At 35.0% G+C, this 20,760-nt stretch overlaps 1 protein-coding gene across 24 annotated transcripts in view; it reads right to left on the bottom strand.

The window, feature by feature from the left end:
* LOC148779799 (uncharacterized) overlaps window positions 1-19,565 on the bottom strand; it is a 35,544-nt gene extending 15,979 nt beyond the window's left edge. For 22 of the 24 annotated variants that reach the window (XR_016044646.1, XR_016044661.1, XR_016044658.1 and 19 more), the window contains exons 1-3: window positions 19,085-19,565; window positions 18,647-18,883; window positions 17,654-17,712 (exon numbers count right to left, since the gene is read on the bottom strand). Coding sequence is in view for 7 of the 24 variants with exons in the window: in XM_088852139.1 (XP_088708265.1) it covers window positions 17,654-17,712; window positions 18,647-18,691 (104 nt within the window). In the remaining 17 variants the exon portion in view is untranslated. Of the gene's footprint in view, window positions 1-6,463; window positions 16,601-17,653; window positions 17,713-18,646; window positions 18,884-19,084 lie in introns of those variants that run through there. The other 2 variants (XR_016044660.1, XR_016044654.1) reach the window with 2 other exon arrangements.
* Between the last annotated feature and the right edge of the window lie 1,195 nt (window positions 19,566-20,760).

Below are 20,760 nucleotides of genomic sequence, written 5' to 3'. Positions count from 1 at the left end.
TGCACATTGGAAATGACACCTTTCACATATTAGCTAGAGTTGCCAGAGATTGTAAATTTCCTCCTTACTAATACTTTACATGCGTCAAATATGAAGTGCAACCTTATTTTTGTCCCTAGGTTAGATGAAAAGGGCAATGATATCTATTTCAGGTCTAGGAAGGTGTCTATTTGAAAACATGGAGAGTATAAGTTTGGGGGGAGGAAGTTGAAAATTTGTATTATCTAAATAATGTTAATAAAATGAATAATGTTACTTCTTATATCAATATGGCAATGAATGTGGCTGAAAATGATGAATATATGCCACTCGAGATTATGACATACTAATAAAAGGGAAATTATCTCTTTATCCCCTATTTTTAACTTCTATATCTCATGAGACCCAAGAATTGAAAATATTACTTGTCAGCAGAGGTCTCTATCTTATATATCTTACAACCCCCTGGACCCCTTTGACCTTAAATTTTTTACTACAAGAAACTACAATGACACCCTATCCAAACTTTTTTTCTTCCACAAAACTCCATCTCTCTCACACTCTAAAACTCAAAGTTGCAGAAAAATTCCCCTCTCTACATCATCTCTTACTCCTCTCTCTCTCTCTCTAAACATTATCCAGCATCGTGGCCACAAAAAATGGAATCTGAGAGATATGTGTCGTATATCCTCGGAAAGGGTACTCAGATCAGTTCTTCGCCTATGTTTCTTGGGGAAGATCAAAGAGTTCCTTAATAGCAAAGGACATTTCCTTCTGCAGAGACTCAGGGACCGCAATATCGTACACAACCTCGAAATACCCGGGGCCTTCCAGAGCATCTCGCACCTCTCGTGTTAGGGTTTTCCATCTCAATCTCTCAATGCATGGTATCAAATTACCTAAGAAATCAAGTACTGCTATTTTCATGCCCAAATCAAAGCCCATGTTCAAGACAAATGGAGCTGATGTTTTTTGGGTTGAATGGGGATAGATTTGATTTTTTGGTGGGTTTGTTTGCAAGAGGTGCGGTGTATATATAGAGCAGGTCACAAGCTCTTTCCCTTTTGATACAAGCACAAATATTAGTTTCTTAGTAAGAGCCGCTGGAGAAGAAAGTGACAGGAATTCCTTAATTAGATTTCCCATATCAGTCAAAAATGGCCACTGGTTCCTCTATTACCCTAGGAAAACAGAAAGAGAAAAACCCAAAGTTGCTAGAGAGAGAAAATGGCCACTGGTTCTTCTATTACCTAAGGAAAGAGAAAATCAAAACCTGTAGAAGTGATCAGAAGCCCTTAATAGTTCATGTGTCAGAGAAAAGGAACGATTGGAGACCAAATCACATCCAAAAAGAAACTCAAATTTTTTTCTCTTTCTGTTACAGTTAACTTTGAAGAAGCCTGCAAAGATCAGTTTCAGAGAGAGAGAGAGAGAGATTCTGGGTTTTTGGAGTCGACAGTTACAAGAAGACGAAGAACTAGTGCTGGATGAAAAGGGAAGTGGTACTCGAGAGAGAAAATGGCCATGGGTTCCTCTATTACCCTAGGAAAATATAGAAAGAGAAAATCAGAACTCGAAGAAAGAGAGTGCAGAGAGGGGAAAGAGAGATAGAGTTTTGAGGAAGAAGAAAAGTTTGGATAGGATGTCATTTCAGTATTTTGTTGGGTCAAAAATTTAAGGTCAAAGAGGGCCAGGGGGTTGTAAGATATAAAAGATACAGACCTTTTGCTTACAAGTAATATTTTCAATTCTTGGGTTTCATGAGATATAGAAGTTAAAAATAGGGGACAAGGAGATATTTTCCCTTAATAAAAATAAAATGAAAAAAATAGTTAAAAGAGCAAATATCCATAAAGAGATTTAAATGGAAAATGGCAAACTAGTAAAAACTCCTATTTGCAAAGGAGCATGAAACTAACAAAGAAAGAATGTCCAATTAATGACACAGATAAGGCTGAAATGGAACATATTCCATATAAACAAGCCATTAGGTCTATTATGTACATTATGCTTTGTACAAGACTTGACCTTAGTTTTGCAATAAGATACGTTAGTAGATTTTAAAGTAACCCAGGTATGACTCACATACAAGCAATTAAAAAAACACTCATATATATCCATGGAACCAAACATTATAAATTATGTTATCAGGTTGATAACCTACAAATTCAAGGATTCTCTGATGTAGACATCATAAGGAGATCTAGATGATAAAAAATCCACTTCTGGAAATCCTTTCCTCTTTGGAGGAGGTTTTGTTTCTTGGTTTAGTACGAAATAGGAATGTATTGCCTGGGGTACAATGAAAGTGGAATACATCTCTTGTAGTATAGTTTCTACTTTTGCCATCTAGAAGCCGCTTCTTTAGAGATTTGAAACTGGAAATAGCCGACAAGCCAGTTCATATATTTTGTGAGAATCAAGCTACAATTTTTTTAATTAAAAATGAAGCAATTGGCTCTAAAGGAAAACACATAGAAGTTGATTATCACTATATCCTAAACAAAGTGAAAAAGAAAGAAACTGCAGTAAGTTATTTGCCTTCCAATGATATGATAGCAAATCCTTTAACAAGGGATTGCCTAAATGTTCTCCAAGCATTTGACTATGATGGGATTTAAAGAAACATATTTTTTCTTCCCAAGAGGCTCCTTTTGAATGCTACAAAGAATGAAATCCTATGGGTAGAAAAAACCTTGTAACGAAGCATGTCACATTAGATAAAACCTTAAACGGGTAAAACCTTATGGTTTAGCAACGTTGGTGCATTCGGCCTTTTAGCAAAGTTGGTGTGCTTTAGTTAGACCCCTAAAGCCTCATGACCACCATAGTGTTCATGGTTCCTCTCTTACCTTCTATTTTAAATGCATTTAGTTTAATTAAATTATATCATATGTTTGCTATAATAGTCTCATTGCATTCAAATCCTTTGACTATCTTTTGTGGTAGATTTCATTCTCTTTCTTTTTCTTAACCGCCCATTAATGATAGTCTAACAATCACATTAAACCAAACATTTGTTCTTTGGGGTAAGAGAGAGAATGATAAAAAAAATGAAGGCTTAGCTATCGATATGGGTAGCGAGAAATCTAAACTATTGAATGCAAATCCTTCCATATGTGGCAAGAGGATAAGCTCCAATGCTTATAAAATGGGCTTACTCACCCATTAAATAACAGAGAGAAAAATCTCATAGTCATTGCCCATCTCTCCTCTCTAGTTATCCATAAGCTTTACAGCAAAATTCTTTTTTTATCTATATTTCTCTCTCTATCATTTTTCAATCGAATTATTTTTATATTTATTTTTCAACACTTTTTTGTATAAAAATGGATGTTCTGTTGGGATTCGAACCCTGATTATAAGAAATCTACAACTACTCGAACCGTTAAAAAATCATTGATGGGTGGTTAAGCAAAGAAAAGAAAGAGAATGAAATCTACCATAAAAGTGAGACCATTATAGCAAGTACATAGTCTAATTAAATTTAGTTTAAAAAGAAGGTAAGAGAGCAACCATGAACACTATGGTGGTCCTGAGGCCTTAATGGCCATATTCCAACACTCTCACTTGGCCAAAAAGCTGAATGCACCAACATTGCCAAGCCACAAGGTTTTGCCCGTTTAAAGTTTTACCCAATGTGACATGTTTTGCTACAAGGTTTTGTTCATCTACAGGATTTAATTCTTTATAGCATTCAAAAGGTGCCTCTTGGGAAGAAAAACTATATTTCTTTAAGTCCCATCATGGACACATGCTTGGAGAACATTTCAGCAATCAATCTTTTTATTAAAAGGTATATTATCATATCACTGAAAGGCAAATAATTTACTGCAATTTCGTTCTTTTTTGCTCTGTCTAGGATATAGTGATAATCAACTTCTATGTGTCAGCCCTTAGAGCTCATTGCTTCATTTTTAAGTAACAAAATTGTGGCCTGGTTATCACAAAATATTTGAACTGGCTCGTCGATTATTTCCAGCTTCAAATCCCTAATGAAACGACTTATCCAGACAACAAAAGTACAAGCTATTCTACAAGAAATGTATTCTTCTACTATTGTGCACTGCGCAACACATTCATGTTTTTTACTAAGCCAAGAAACAAAACCTCCTACAAAGAGGAAAAGATTTCTAGAAGTGGATTTCTATCATCAGGATCTCCTGCGAAGTCTGCACCAGAGAATCCTTGAATTTTTAGGTTATCAGCCCGATAACATAATTTACACTGTTTGGTTCCTTGGATATATCTGAGTATCTTTTTAATTGTCTGCCAATAAGTCATACCTGGGTTACTTTGAAATCTACTGACATATCCTATTGCAAAACTAAGGTCAGGTCTTGTACAAAGCATAACATAAATAATAAACCCAATGGCTAGTTATATGGAATATGTTTCATTTCAGCCTTATTTGCATCATTAGTTGGACATTCTTTCTTTGATAGCTTCATGCCTTTGCAAATAGGAGTTTTTATTAGTTTGCAGTTTTCCAACTTAAATCTCTTAATGACATTCTCTAAAGATTTTTCTTGAGATAAACAGCGAAGCCTAGAATTTCTATCCCTTGTAATTTTCATTCCCAAAACATATGATGATTCTTCCATATCCTTCATTTCAAAATATGAATTAAGCCAAGATTTTTATTCATCATTTTCATATCATTTCCAGCTAATAGAGTATCATCCACACATAGAGATAAATCACAAATTTACTCCCATTGTTTCAAACATATACACAGTGATCCAATCTATTAGCTATATAGCCAGTTTGGGCGATTATCTTGTGAAAAGTTAAGTACCATTACCTAGATGATTGGTTTAGATCATATAATGATTTCTTCAATTTATATGTTTATTCTTCTTGACCTGCAACTACATATCTCTCTGGCTAATTCATATAAATATCTTTTTTTAATTCTCCATTTAAGAATATTGTCTTAATATCTAATTGAAATTATTCCAAGTTATAATGCTTACTAATGCTAATGTTATTCTTATAGATGTAAATTTTGCTACAGGAGAGTATGTCTCCATATAATCTATTCCTTCTTTCTGAGTAAATCATTTGGCTACTAATCTAGCCTTATATTTATCAATGGTTCCATCAGCTTTAAATTTCTTCTTAAGAATCCATTTACATCAGCCTTCATATCTTCAGGAAGGTCTACAAGTTCCCCTACTTGATTTCTTTAATTAGAGTTAATTTCATTATCTATCGACCCATTCAAACAATTCAAGTGAATTGATAGCATCACTATAAGTACATTCATATATCTCATCATCATGTAAGAATATATAATATTCATCTAAATGGAAAGGAAGAGCTCTAGACCTTTGATTTCTATCTAGATTTGGGGACCTTTGATTTCTATCTAGATTAGGCGACTCAATAAGGTCAAAATCACTAGTTGTTGGTATAAGATCCATGGAATTTACTTGATCTTTATTATACCCTTCTTCAAATAAGTCAACTTCTTTATTTTTATTTTTATCGTTATCTAAAGTTTCTAGAAAATGGGCATCCCTACTCGAAATTAAGTTCGTCATGATCATAGAACTTATATCCCTTAGAATTATCACAATATCCTATAAATGAACATTTAATTATTTTATTGTGAAGTTTGACTCTTTGGTGATATGGGATGAGCACATGTACAGGCGATCCCCAAATTTTTAATATACGTAGGTCTAGTTTTCTTCATGTCCAAAGTTCATAAGGGGTCAATTCTATCGACTTCATTGGCAATCTATTTAAAATTAATATACCTATACTAATGGCTTTTCCCCAAAAAATTTTAGCTAGGTTGGCTTGGCTCATTATAGACATAACCATTTCCATGAAAGTCTTATTGCGCCACTACACTACTTCATTTTATTGTGTGGTGTATGGTAAGGTCGTTTAATGTATTATACCATAATCTCTACAAAATTGGTTAAATAATTTTGATGTGTATTCTCCTCCCCTATCGGTCATTGAAATTTTATGTCTTCCTAATTGATTTTCCGCTTCTGTTTTATACTTTTTAAATGTTTCAAGGCATCAGATTTTCTACTAATAAAGTACACATATCCATACCAGAGTAATCATCTATGAAGGTTATAAAATTCTCCAACCTCTATATGTCTTAACATTCAACGGTCCACAAATATCTGAGTGGATTATATTAAGAAATTTTTGTGATATTTATCCTTGAAGGAATGGTTTTCTAGACAAATTTCCTGATAGACAAGGTTCACAAGTTTGGAACTCAATTTCTTTAAGATTAGGTATTATTCATCTTTTTACTAATATTTGCATTCATAGATTCAAAAAGCAGACAGCCCAGTGCCTAGGGGCAGCTCCATAAGGCCTAGGCGATCCATAAAACCTGGGCGCATCGCCCAAGCCTAGGCGACCAAACTAGGCGGTCGATCTCTAGGCGGCCGCCTAGGGCCTGCGCCCTGCATAGAGGCAGAGAAAAAAATCGTGAGGGCATTTCATGTCCTTTTTCTTTTTTCTTTTTTTTTAAGGCCCAAAAATTAGGGTTTTAGGTTCATTTGAAACCTAAACCTTGTTTGAGCCAAATTTAGAGAGAGAAAACCACCAAAAAACTAGATTGTTGTGAATTTTTTAAGATCGAATGGTTACTCAAAGTTAACCAAAATTGATCAAAACATCACTCATTGGTATTATATTTACTTTTTGATGTTTTGTAAAGTTATTAGGGGGTGTTTTAGAAGATTTTGAGTATTTAGAAGCATCTTTGAGGTGGAACTTTGAAGATTGAGCAATCAAACTCAAAGTAAGTGATTTTTTTTTATTGCTTTAGTAATTTGCAATATTTTTTAGATGTCTTCTTTGGGATTAATAAGAGTGGTGATCCCGGTTGGAAATACAACTATAACCCAGATCCTAATGATAAAAATTGCAAAAGATGCAAGTTTTGTGAAAAGGATACAAAAGGGGGAGTAAACCGGTTCAAGAAACATCTTGCCGGTATCAGGGGGGATGTTGCCCCATGTAAAAAGACTCATGATGTTGTTAAAGAGGAAATAAAGAATTTTTTGAACATTGTGAAAATGAAAAAAGATGAGAGAATTGCAACTATAGCATATATTGGGTCTGAGGTTCGGGTCAATTTTGATGATGATGATAGTGATGAGGAAAGGATTGGGGAGGGATGTCAAGAGGTTGAGCAATCTATTATTAAGAGAAAGGGGAAGGGAGTTGTAGTTGCTTCTGGTTCCGGGACTAAGAAGCCTCGAGTTAGAGGCCTTATGGATAGTTTTTTACTTCGGCCTGACCCTAAAATTGCAGGAGAGAACAAAAAAGCAAACCACCATTGAAAATAGAATCAAGAAGGAAGAGAGAGATAGAGCTGCATATTATCTTGCTACATGGTTTGATAAGGTGGGCATTCCTTTCAATACCGCTCGCTTAAGCAGCTTCTATGTTGCGATAGAGGCAGTTGGCCAATTTGGCCCTGGGATCAAACCCTCAACCCCATATGAGCTTTCAGAGCCTTTTTCAAAAAAGGCAGTGAGTGCCACAAAGGAAGCAATAGAACTTAAGAATCATGCATGGGCTCAGTATGGGGTTCTATTATGACTGATGCTTGGAATGATAGAAAGAGAAGAAGTCAGATGAATTTTCTTGTCAATTGTCCTGCATGGACTATTTTTTTGAGGTCTATTGATGCCTCTGATCATATATATGATGCCCACTACATATTTCAAGTGATAGAAAAGGGAATCAAGGAGGTTGGGGAGCATCTTGTTGTACAGGTCGTCACAGACAATGCTTCTCCTAATGTTGCTACATCTAATTTGTTACGCATAGCTTATCCTAGAATCTTTTGGACACCATGTGCAGCACATTATATAGACCTCATGCTTGAGGCTCTTGGCGGTTTAACCGAGATATCAAGTGCAGTGAAGAAAGCCAAGTTAGTTACAAATTTCATTTATAGCCACCATCTCACCCTCAGCATGATGCGTACCTTTACAAAGAAAAAAGAGATTGTGAGGCCTGGGGTCACGAGATTTGCAACTTGATACTTATGTCTAGATAGCAACATTCGAGGAGAGTGCAGTTAAAGCAAATGTTTATCTCGGACGAGTGGAGAGCATGCAAATGGTCTAAGGATCAGGTTGGGAAGAAGATGAGACATATTATCCTTTCTAAGGCTTTTTTGCAAGAGGTGAAGGGCGCTCTTAAGGTCTTCTTTCCTCTTGTCAAAGTCCTTCGTATGGTTGATAGTGACAAGCCTTCTATGGGCCACATATATGATGCTATGGAGAAATACAAAAGAGAGATAGCCCAAAATTTCAATGATGAAGAAACCCGCACTACAAGCCTGTTTGGGATATTATTGATGAGAAGTGGGATAGACAGCTACATCGGCCATTGCATGCAGTTGGTTATTTTTTAACCCAGCTTTGTTTTATTTTGACAAGGATATACGATCAAATGAAACAATTATGAATGGATTTAATGAGTGTGTAGAGGTCCTAGTCCCTGATGTTGAAATTCAGGATATTATATGCGCTGATGAGCTGATAAATTACAAGTGCTCATTAAAGTCTTTTGGGACTCCAATGGCGATGAGGCAAAGGACCAAAACTGGACCAAGTATTAATAATATTTTTAAGCTCATCTTTATCAAGTTCAAGTAATCAAGTAATTCTATTATTTATTTATGATTTTTTTTAATATCTTTGCAGCCCATTAGTGGAGCCACCATGGGTGTAGTTCTCCAAATTTCCAAAAGTTGGCCATTAGGATCTTAAACCTAACCACTTCTCCATCCGGTTGTGAGCACAGTTGGAGTACTTTTGAAGGGGTAAGGGCGTAAGGGTAATTTGTATAATTTTATAAATAATACATGAACCATAGATATTCGATTTTAATTAGAGTCATTTGATTTTGTTAGATTCATACAAAGAAAAGGAACAGACTTGAATCAAAGAGGCTCAATGACCTAGTTTATGTCAAGTACAATCGATTCCTGAAGGACAGGTTTGCTAAGAGAGATACGATAGACCTCATCAGATCAAAAAATATGGACCATGCTATGGAGTGGTTAGTTGATGATGATGAGGTCGAGGTGCATGAAGGATTGATATGGGACATGGTCATGGACGCTTCAGAGACATCAGCTGACCCTACTAGGGCCACTAGATCTTCTGCACAAAGAACAAGGATGGAGGAAGAGGAGGAAAAAGAGGTTGATTCAGAAGAGACGGAGGAGGACAAGGACGACCAATATGTCGAGGATAGTGACGACTCTGTCGACTCCGATGTATATGATGCCAATGCAACTAACCCAATATTTTCTGATGATGAATGAATGATGATTGATGAATGTTGATTGTAGACTAATTATTAAACTTTGAAATTTGAACCTTGATTGAAGTAATGTGTATTGATTATTGAACTATTGAATATTCTTTTGAGGCTTCAAGTATTACTTTCATAGTTTGATAGTATCATAATTCAATTTTGTTGTCTTCCTCATGGTGGTCAGGTGGTGAAATGCAGTACTAGTATGATACTATTTGATAACTTGGTTTGATAATTTGGTTGGTTGGAAAATTTTAAGTTTTAATTGAATATAGAGTATGAACTAACTTATGGACTATGGTTATGCTTATGGAGTGTGTGTTAAATGCTGAATAATATATAGTATAATTTGAATTATGTATGGCAATACATATAACTGATACTGACAAAACTGCAGAATGCCATAATCCTTATTTGGATTCAACCAGGCCACCCATGTTCTGGGCGCCTGCTTAGGAGCTGGGCGGCCTGGACCTCCAGGCTGCCTAGGACCCACCTAGCGCTTTTTGAAACACTGTTTGCATTGTATTTTTATTAATATGTCTAAATCTTAAGTGGCATATATATGCATCATTTTCAGCCACATTCATTACCATATTGATATAAGAAGAAATAACATCATTTATTCCATTAACAACATTTAGATGATACAAATTTTCAACTTTCTCCCCCTAAACATAAACTCGACCATGTTTTCTAGTAGATACCTTCCCAGATCTGAAATAAATGTCATCGCCCTTTTCGCCTAACCTAGGGACATAGATAAGTTTGCGCCTCATATTAGGCGCATATAAAGTATTAGAGAGTAGAAAATTTACATTCTCAGGCAACTCCAGCTTCTATGTGCCAACACCTAGCACATCACAGAAGGTGTCATTTCCCATGTATATCTGCTGGTCGTCGGTTTTGGCTTCCTTCAAATCGACAAAACCATCCGTAGTGTTTGAAATATGTCTAGTTGATGCAAAGTCCACCCACCATCCTCTCATATTATGATCAGCCACAATAGATTTAGAGATCACACAAACTAAATCGAATTTTTGTTATTCTTGTGGTTGCTCCTTTGCCCATTGTTCATGCGGTAGCCATTAGAAATATTTTTACTTGGACATTTAGTTTTAATATGCCCTATCTTCCTGCAGTTGCAATATATTGGCAGGTTGTTGTAGGTCTTTCCCCCTTGTGGTTTGAAAACCTTACCCCTCCTTTAAATCGATTATTTTTGTTGTGATTGTTGTAGGGTTTAGGGTGGTCATGTTTAGAGGAATTTTGAGCAAAGTACAATTCTACCTTTCCCTTTTTATTTCTTCTGTATTCCTTTATACTCAGGTGCCTGGGTAAATTCAACATGGTAATTCCTTGAGATGAGTAATTAAGAGCATTGATCACAGGTTCTCATGACTGTGAGAAACTATTCAATACAGTTAACACTTGCATAAGATCGAGATGAGGTTTCTTGTCGCAGCAAGGTATTTAGCAAGAACAAGCATTTTGTTAACATGCTCTACATGGATTTATTTTCCCTCATCCTACATGAATTGAATTTCTCAAGCAAAAAGTTGAATATGGGTAGATCCATCTTTTTTCAATCACGCTTCCGTCATTAATTTGGATGTTTCAAAGTCTTCAAAAATTCTTATCAAATTATCCTCCACAAATATAAGCAATGTAATTTTTGCTAATTTGTCATCCCCCTCCCATTCCACAAGTTTTCTTCTACTATGAGCAGAAGCGTTTAAACCCAATTAAAGTTTAGTAGAAGTCAAAATGTAGTCAATCTCGTCTTAAATCAATATATAGTTCATTTTTCTTTTCCTCATATTGAAATTTGACCCATTGAGTTTTTCTGTTTGGATAGGTCACTCATCACCAATCTAGCAGCCATGTTATCAAAGAAATACAGGAATATCAACAAATTGAAGTTTTAGATCAACTATCAAAGAAATATAGGAATATCAACAAATTCAAGGTTTAGATCAACTAACCACTTTCTCGATAAATGATTTTATCAATTTCTCGGATGATGATGGTGATACTGTTTTGGTCAATGGTGAGTCACATATCTCCTTTATTGAGGGCGACAAGTCCAAGTCTTTTTGCTATAAAAATAATCGAAGCCCTGTATGGTGTGCTTGGCCGTGTGAAGGAATCAGCCTGTTGCTTTACTATGGAAATGCTCAGCGAAAAATAAAACTTTTGGTCGATAGAGCTTTCACACGTATAGAGAGCAGTGGATTATCGTTTGACTCAAGATGCAAAAAGATATCCCACCCAATAAGGTTCTCAACAGAGAGAGAAGGAGGCAACAAAAGTTAAAAAAAAAGTGTAGATAATGGACAAAAACATTGCTCTTTAAAGGAAGAGAGAGCACACATAAAGACAAAATAGTGTTGCATGCGTAAACTTGCAAGTGGCAATAGTGTGCCCCTTATGAACTCTAGACAGAAACAAGAGAATCTTGTAAATTTGATAGAGCCCCACAAAGAAAAGAACCACACTATGATATCAGTGTCAAAAAATTATTATAAAAACAATTTGACTGAAAAATGATAGAGAGAGAAAGATAAAAAAAAAAGAAAAATTGCTAAAAACCCCCAAATATGGACTATCTAGGCACTCTACCCCCAACCTAACTTTTCCTAACATATTTTTCCCCAAAACCAACTTTTCTAGTTAATACCCCCAATACAAAAGTTCATTTTTTTAACGAAAATACCCTTCCAGTACATAAAAAATCATTTTCAGATCCCAATAAAAAGAAACGTCAGACTGCACTTGTACAATGCCAGACTGCTCATTCAAAAACACCGTACCGCCACTTTAAAATGCCTGACTGCCCTTCAAAATGCCGTGTCGTCACTTCAAAATGTCGAACTGCCCCTTCAAAATGCCGGACTGCCTATTTCTCCAATAGCATAATCCCCGGACCGTCACAATGAAATGTCGGACCGCTATTTCAAAACGCCGGATCGCTATTTCAAATCACTGGACCGCCTCTTCTCAACACCAGACCGCCTCTTCTCAACACCAGACTGCCTCTTCTAACTGTCGGATTGCCCTTTTCCAGTGAAAACTATCGTTATGTGAGGGAAGGGTATTTTTGTCAAAAAAAAGTGAACTTTTTGTATTGGGGGGCTATTAGCTAGAAAAGTTGGTTTTGGGGAAAAATATGTTAGGAAAAGTTACGTTGGGAGTAAAGTGCCTAGAAAGTCTATATTTGGGGGTTTTTAACAATTTTCCCTAAACAAAAAGAAAAAAAAGATTTTGTTGTAAAGCTTATGGATAACTAGAGAGATAGGCAATGGCTCTGAGATTTTTCTCCTGTGTTCTGTAATGGGTGAGAGAGCCCCTTTTATAAGCATTGGAGCTTATCCCCTCACCACATATAGCAAATTTTGCATCCAATGGTCCAGATTTCTCTGTGCCCATATGAATAGCTAAGCCTTCCCATTTTTTATCACTCTCCCTCTTACCTCAAAGAAAAAGTGTTTGGTTTAATGTGACCGTTAGAACATCATTGATGGGTGGTTCAGAAAAACAATGAAATCTACTATAAAAGATAGTCAAAGGATTTGAATGCGATAAGACCATTATAGCAAGTATACGATATACTTTAATTAAATTAAATACAGTTAAAATAGAAGATAAGAGAGTGACCATGAATACTACGATGGTCATGAGGCCTTATTGGCCATAATCCAACAAGTAGAGAGTTCTACAAAATAAAGTTGTGCAAACTTCCAATATACCCAAAGATATCCTCAAAGTACTGGCCCAAAACAACGTCGGATGGAACACATAACGAGAAAATAATTTTTGGACAATGGTCAATGGGCTGTGGAGCAGGGAAAAGTATCAAAATTACAAAGATGCCTACTCAAAACTCATGCAGATGGACAGTGGAAGAACCATAACCTCAAAATTTCATGCCATTTGGACACTGTTTGATGGGGTTTATTGAAGTTTTTCCCATTCAAAATATTATTGAAAGGACGTGGTTAGCATGCGGCAAGCCCGAATATTGTATAAATGTGGGCTTGGCAATAAATATATTTTTAATTATAATTTGATCCTAATTTTTAGAGTACATATAATTTTTAATATGGAGATCAAGAATATGAAAAATAAATAAATTTTGAAAACTAGAAATAATAGTTATATTAAAAAAGGGTGCGGTTTGTATAGAGCCTAGGCTCTAAACAATCAAATTAGAGCCTCCCTTCAAATCGTGTTGAGAAATATGGTTTCAATATTGGAAATCTTTGTGATAGCCTTATTTTCATCTTTATTTATAAAGTTTAGAGCTTCAAAATACTGTAGATTGACAGATATTTGAAAACTTAAAAATCTTGAAAATTGACGGTCCAATGCATTACAAAATACACTAGTTCCAAAACTTGAAATCCATTTTTTTCTCATGTCCATGCATCTTGATGTCAAGATGATCAATTTGAGGATATTTGGGCATCAAAACAATATTTTCTAGTGAAATTTTTGAGGTAGGCTCTTATTTGATTATTTAGAGCCTCAGCTCTATATAAACTTTTCCCATTAAAAAACATTTGGACCGTTAATTACAATTGTTTTTAGATGGACCACCTATTTGCATCCATCTTTAAGATGGATGCTTTATACCTCTGGACAGCATATAGTAGAAATGCGGTCCAGCCCGCATGAAACAATTGTTTTTATTGAAAAGTAATTTCTTTTATTATGAAGAGGGGCAAATTTCTTGCAAGGTTGCGTAATTTTCAGCGAACTTCTCGCCTTGATTTCTCACAAAAGCCATGGTGGATCGATAATAAATATGACTATATTGTTTCTTGAGATGAGAGCTTTCTCGAAAGTTATGATTTCTGGGGTATTTTGTCTCCTTGTGATGAGAACTTCCCCACAGAGTAGGATGATGTGGCGTTTCGAGGATACTCTGGTGAAACAAATGCCCTCCAACCATTACGTATTAGGGAAGGAAATATTAAAAGTTGTTGTAGCTGTCTACCTCCAAGAACAAATCTTAATTCCTAAATCCTAAAATTCCTATAAACCCATAACCCTGAACTATAGGGACATAAAAGCCAGTACATCCTAACCAATAGCCCATAACTCCTAAAAACTACAAAATCTTCTTAAACAAGTCGAATCAACCCAAATTTGTCCACATTCTGATTGATTTAGACTTATCCAAAACAAAAAATAGAGTCCTAAAGCGCTAAGAAAACCTATATCAGACATCTCAAAACCCATTTGATTGGTACCAAACTAGCACTTCTAAACTCAACAGGTTTTTATACCACCCAGAAAAATTTAGGCCGGATCTAAGCTAGCAGTGAGATGTGCATCGCTCGACTCTTTTTGCACCAGATTTTTTGAGAGACTCTTGTTAGCCTAGATAAATCCATTACTATATTGGACCAACTTCGGTTCAGTTTCTAGAAGGTATATTTCAGGAATTTTCTAGAGCCCTAAAACCTTGTAGAAGACAAAATTCTTTGACCAATCAAACCCTATCATGAAGCCTAAAGATAGATCTATAACTCCAATTCTGGATTGAATTAGAACCAAAGTAGAGGTCTATATACAACTACCTCTAGTTTCTCTCCATTCATAATAAAAAATAACGTAAAATCCTAGGGAAGTTCCTTAAGGGCCCGTTTGATAACTGGAAGCAAGTTCATGAACTGTAAATTGGACATTCCTGAAGAACTTTAAATTAGAAGTTACTTAAGAAGTTCATGGTTTCTGTGTTTGATAACTTCTCTGGGAAGTTAAGAAGTTCCTGGTTTATGTGTTTGATAGCCTCCCGGGAAGTTAAGAAGTTCCTGGTTTTTATGTTTGATAACCTCCTGGGAAGTTAAAGAAGTTTTGGGTGTCTGTATTGGATTAGCTTTAAATAGATAAGATGTAAAATGTTAAAATTGAGACCTAGACATTATTTATTTGTTATTAATTTGTAGAATTTTTTTTTTAAATTTTATTAATTTGTAGAATATTATTTTTTGGGGATACAATATCAATTGAAAGTAAAGTATATTGGATTGAGAGAGAGAGGGAGAGAAAGAGAGTGTTATTGATGAGTGAGAGAAGTGTCCTAGAGAGATAAATTTGTACATAAATTGAAGCAAGATGTTGCATAATAAACTTCATTGCACCTCAAAATTGAAGCAATCTATAGACAATGTCAAGCAGAACCTCAATTCAATATTATGTACTAAATCACTAGTTTCCTAATCAACTGTCTCAAAATAGAAATCAACATATTTTCTTAACTATTGTGGGTATACAATCTATTGAGTCTTTTTACAAATATGCAGTGGAATAGGTGTTTAAATTTCATAAGTAGGTTGTCGATGACTTTCTTCTTAAACCGATTACAAACTCTCTCTTGCTCTCTCGTTATTCCTCACACACACGTGCACACACATACATGCACACTCATTATCTATCGGCAGCCATGGCAATTGTGGATTTGGTTTCCTGTATTCTATTGGATTGTGCTATAATAGCTTCAGCACAACATACAAACACACATGCACAATTAATGCATCCATATACAAGCAATAAGAAACCAGCTCATTCAATAACAACTTGTAATAGCTTGAACACCACTTTGACATACATTCACAACTGATGCATCCATATCCCAACCTCAAAAATATATCTCATTCAACAATAAAACAACATTGTTGTTTGTCCCACAATGTTCCCAACATTAATGAAAAGAAAGACTAGATGCTTAGGAAGACAATCTAGAGATGCCGAGATCCCTTGAGGAAGACATCAATACCTATTTCTTCCCCCTTCCACATGGCCTCAATGAAGCATTTGTGCCAAATATCTTCTCCAATTTGTTGAAGTATATAGGCAAAGATTTACCTCTGTACTTTGTCATATAAGTAAACTCCAGTAAGAAGAACACACATATGTATTGAATTTGTGTGAACATTGCACCTAAACTTGCAAAACCACAAAGAAATAGACAACAAATGCATTTCAACTCACAGCTGTATACCGATCCCATATGGCTGGTTCGGCAGTCACCATTCGATTAGCCTTATCCCAGCCAAAACAGGGTTGTCTCAAAATGTTTCTTACGTACTTCCCTGTACATTTCTACAGACTGCTTGACCTTACTCTTCAACAGTTCCAAGTCATAAAAGTACCCATAATTGCTTACCATATATTTTGTCATCTGATTCCGTACACCTTTCTTGAAGTCCCCCTTTCTTTACCTCTTTCGACAAGAGATCAATGAATTGGGCCTCCTCTACAGGGTTCCACTGGCTCATATTGTTATGGTAATCTTTAGCAGTTATAATAAAGCCTCATTAGGTTGATTTCTTTAAACTAGATGGCACTTAATATTAAGTATAAATAAACAATAAAAAGTACAAGGCATTATAGCTCAAACATAAATATTTAACAAAAGTTGACATTTTCTCCAAAAATATAGGCACATTTAACAAATAACCCTGCCTAACTATATAGGCAATCCTAAATAACTGTAGTCTTAAGCGATCATAGTCACACCAAAGAAGTCCAACTTCTGGAGGAATGGAGGACAAGCAAGTTTTTGTGTATTGTAGTTTTACAAGAATCTAGGCTGTGTTTTGGGAAAAGGGGGGGGGTTACAAGTAATAGCCTTTCCCCATAGATTATAACGGACCACACTACGACGCCAACGAATCTTAAATGGGTACAAGAAAAAAACATTGGCGTTGCTGAAAAAATGTACGCCCAAATGAGGCCTCAGTCACAACCATTCTTCTACCGCTGAAAAATTCATCGGCTCTCTCTAATAGACAAAAACGTCCAAAGAATCATGATTATGATATATTATGGGAGTACCTTTACTTGGATATTCATCAGGCAGATGTAGTCAAAATTAGATATTAGCAGACTACTTAACAAACCAACCACATAGCATGATACTTCCATTTCATATATTTGACCAACAATGTAAAACATACGGCCTATCCATATTGTTCTCATGCGACTTTGGGGACAGCATACAATGCTAAAAGATTAATACAAGTTCGATAAAGAAATGGCATTACATTCACAAATTGAAAAAGAAATGACCATAAACAAAAATTTCTTCCACAAATGCTACACATTCAGGAAGCATCACACATACTGGAATTTTCAGGAATCAATTACCAATTAGTCGATAATCTAATCATGAGATTCTAGATAATCAAACCAAAATTAATAGTTAATAGCTACTACAGCTCCTGATATGAGAAAACAGATGCATGCAAACAAACAGTCATAAGATGTATTTTCTTTTCTTTTGTTTTCTTTTTCAAAGGCTACAGTCTCACTTGTTTTTTCAGAAGTGTGACCAGATACTTACTTGCTCTTACAATCCACACATTCCCTGTTCTCTGGCAGTTTTAGAAGCCCCTCCAATATCTAAAAAGAACAATACCCAAAGAATAATTAATTCTAATTTATTCAACTTAAATTTGTAAATTAATAAGCATTATCTGCTCAAAAGTACAAAAAGCTCTCTCCAAAAACCTCCGAACACCATGAAATATGAAAATAACAAAAACATAGAAGATTGACAACTTCCCATAAAGAATCGAATAGTAACCCAGGAAAATGAAACTGGCCAACATAAAACAAATTAGTAACAGATGCGGGCTTCTAAGATGACAAAGTTAACAACTTGACCTGAAAGATCCCTGTTTCAAACTCCTATTTAAGACCCTTCTCATCTTTTGGAACTTTACACATCAAACAAATCTTGACTGGATCAATAACTAGCAAATCACAAAAGCTCACATGTAGATTTGATTCATGTGTTCACCAATCTTAAATGAGAAACCTTGAATGCTATATGATATGTGCAATATTTCATAAACCCGCACAAATTCTTTCAAAACATCATAAGATGAGATCAATAGACTTAAGAAAATCACCAACTAACATCAATTCCATTTTCAAATAATTTCAGCTCAGGCAATTTTACCGAGAGAGAGTGGCAAAGCAAATGCAGTACTAACAATAATACTAAAACCAAAATGTTTTAACAGAAAGATACCACAATTTCCAATCTTTTTGCTAATGCTTAATACATGAAGACTAAAAAAAAAACCAACCTAATACATAAAAACTAGATAATAACAGTATCTGTCACTTGATTAGATTTTAAGACATGCATGCCTTCCACCCATATTTCAATCAAATTCAAAATGAGGGGAAAAAATAGGAACCCAAAATGATCAAATAATTCAATTCACATTAGTAATATTGGGAATGAGAAATGTGAAAATAAAGAAGAAAATAATACAAGGGAGAGAAATTTTACAATAATTGAAGGGAAAGGTAAAATAGGGAATACCTTCTTGTGTTTGGCATTAAGCTCCTTGGATAAGACCCGTTGCATTCACTTACAACAAGAAACAAGCACCTGCGTTTGGTGCAGCAGCTGCATTTTGGTGCATTCTTCTTCCTTTCCTTCGTCCTTCGTTCCGTCATATTCCAAAAAACTTATCCAATTACAACGTATTAACCGCTAATGCACCTTCCTTTTATCAAATCTCAGGGGGCCTTCTCGGGCCTTCTCGTTCATGCTTGCCTGAAATACATAGAGATTTGGCAGCTGAGGACAAGCGAAGAGAGAGAAAGAGGAAAAATAAATTCACCTGAGCTCTTTGCTTCAAGAGCTCAAAAACAAACACAGAGATCAATAACACAGAGAATAAGAGCTCTTTGCTTCAAAAGCTCATGAACAAACACAGAGATCATCAACACAAAGAGAATAAAGTCAATGGCGTACCTCAAGATCAATGGCAAGGATCAGAGCTCAAGGATAGCTGAGTAAACACTAGCGGGCTGCAAAGAGAGGGGTTGGCATGCTGCGAACAGAGGGCTGGTCAGCGGCTGAACTCGAAGAACAGAAGAGAGGGGTCGTGCTGCGAAGAGAGGGGTGCTCAATGGCAAAGATGGGAAGTTGCAAAGAGAGGGGTGCTCAGCGGGGTGGGTGTTCAGTGGTGTAAATGAGAAAAGAGGCTAGGGTTATCGAAGAAGAGGAAGTTACAAACTTCCAATTTTAAGTTCGCCCTTTGGGTCGGAACTTCTTTTGCAAAGAACGTAAGAAAATGAACAAAGGACGTAAGAAAATGAACAGTAAATTGAAGTTTTTATTTAAAGTTCTCGTTTTTTATCAAACGCGATAGTTGGACGGTATTAAGAAGTTCTCAACTTCAAAGACACTTCCTGTTATCAAACACGCTTTGAAAATTATGAAGAGAATCCTTGAAAATCCTATCCATAGATTTTTTATTTTTTAATATAGATAATATTTTTTTATTTTTTAAAATCTATTAAACCAGTTTCGTTATGTTTTTTAATGCTCTTTAGGCAAGAATTGGGTAGCCATGCAAGTTTGCACTCCTGCCTAGCTTTTTTGACACTTAATGCAAAAAATCAAAAAATCGACTATTTAAATCAGAATTGCTATAGTCGGCTCTGAATAAGCATAGTACATAGCCCAAACTTGGGTGAGTTCCCCATACCCCCATTTTCTTAGCCATTTTTGGCATTTTTTGAATCAATAATTGATCATCTATTTTAAAACCCCCAATTTTATCAATTTTAACACTCATTATTCGTTATTAACTCCAATTATATCCAAAACAAATTTAGGTATTCATCAAAATCTTGTAACTTTTTAACCCTTAAAATATGATATGCTATTCTTACATTTTCTCTCATTTCTCATGCGGCCCCAAGTCACATTTATTCGTCACCAAGTGATATGTTGATCCTTAGGTCTTTTATAGATGTGAAATCCCTTCGAAGTTTTTGATGCAGGACAATTCCCACTGTAGCAGTTTGAGAATAAACCTATTAACGTGCAAACTGTTAATAACGATTAAACCATATGCTTATAACCATTAACTCTGATTGAATTCAATTTATTATAAAAAATATTTATTAAATTAATAAAACAAGTCTTTTAATAATTTTGTTATTATAAAAAATATTTATTTAATAGAACGAGCCTTTTATAATAAATTACGCTTATTATAAAAAATATACAAGCAATTCAAAATATACATACAAGAGCTATCTTGTTTTTTGAATCACGTTTATTATAATATTATAATTAATAATTATATTAATTTCATTGATAACCAAATCTTATATGTTATTTATTAATATATTTTTATTATAAATTATATAATTTAGTATCTTTTGTTATAGTTGTAAATTAGACTTTAAAATTAGATGATATTACAAGACAAATTTCAAATTTATTCTTATTATCATAAACGGACTACTACACTTTATATTTCATCGATAACCAAAGATTTCAAGTTCAAGTTTAATAAATTATGTCTTTGTTTGAGTTAGAAGAAAACATGGTAGGCTCTAATTCGAATTATAGTTATTTTTTTAAAAAAAATTCCTAGTTTTTTAGGCTTTTTTAGACAATAATTGAATGAAATT

Source organism: Amborella trichopoda, chromosome 11 (genome assembly GCF_054954075.1).
Source record: "Amborella trichopoda isolate Santa Cruz 75 chromosome 11, AtrichopodaSantaCruz75HAP2 v2.0, whole genome shotgun sequence".
Classification (NCBI taxonomy): domain Eukaryota; kingdom Viridiplantae; phylum Streptophyta; class Magnoliopsida; order Amborellales; family Amborellaceae; genus Amborella; species Amborella trichopoda.
The sequence above is the reverse complement of the archived record's forward strand: the minus strand, read 5'-3'. Positions and strand labels throughout refer to the sequence as shown.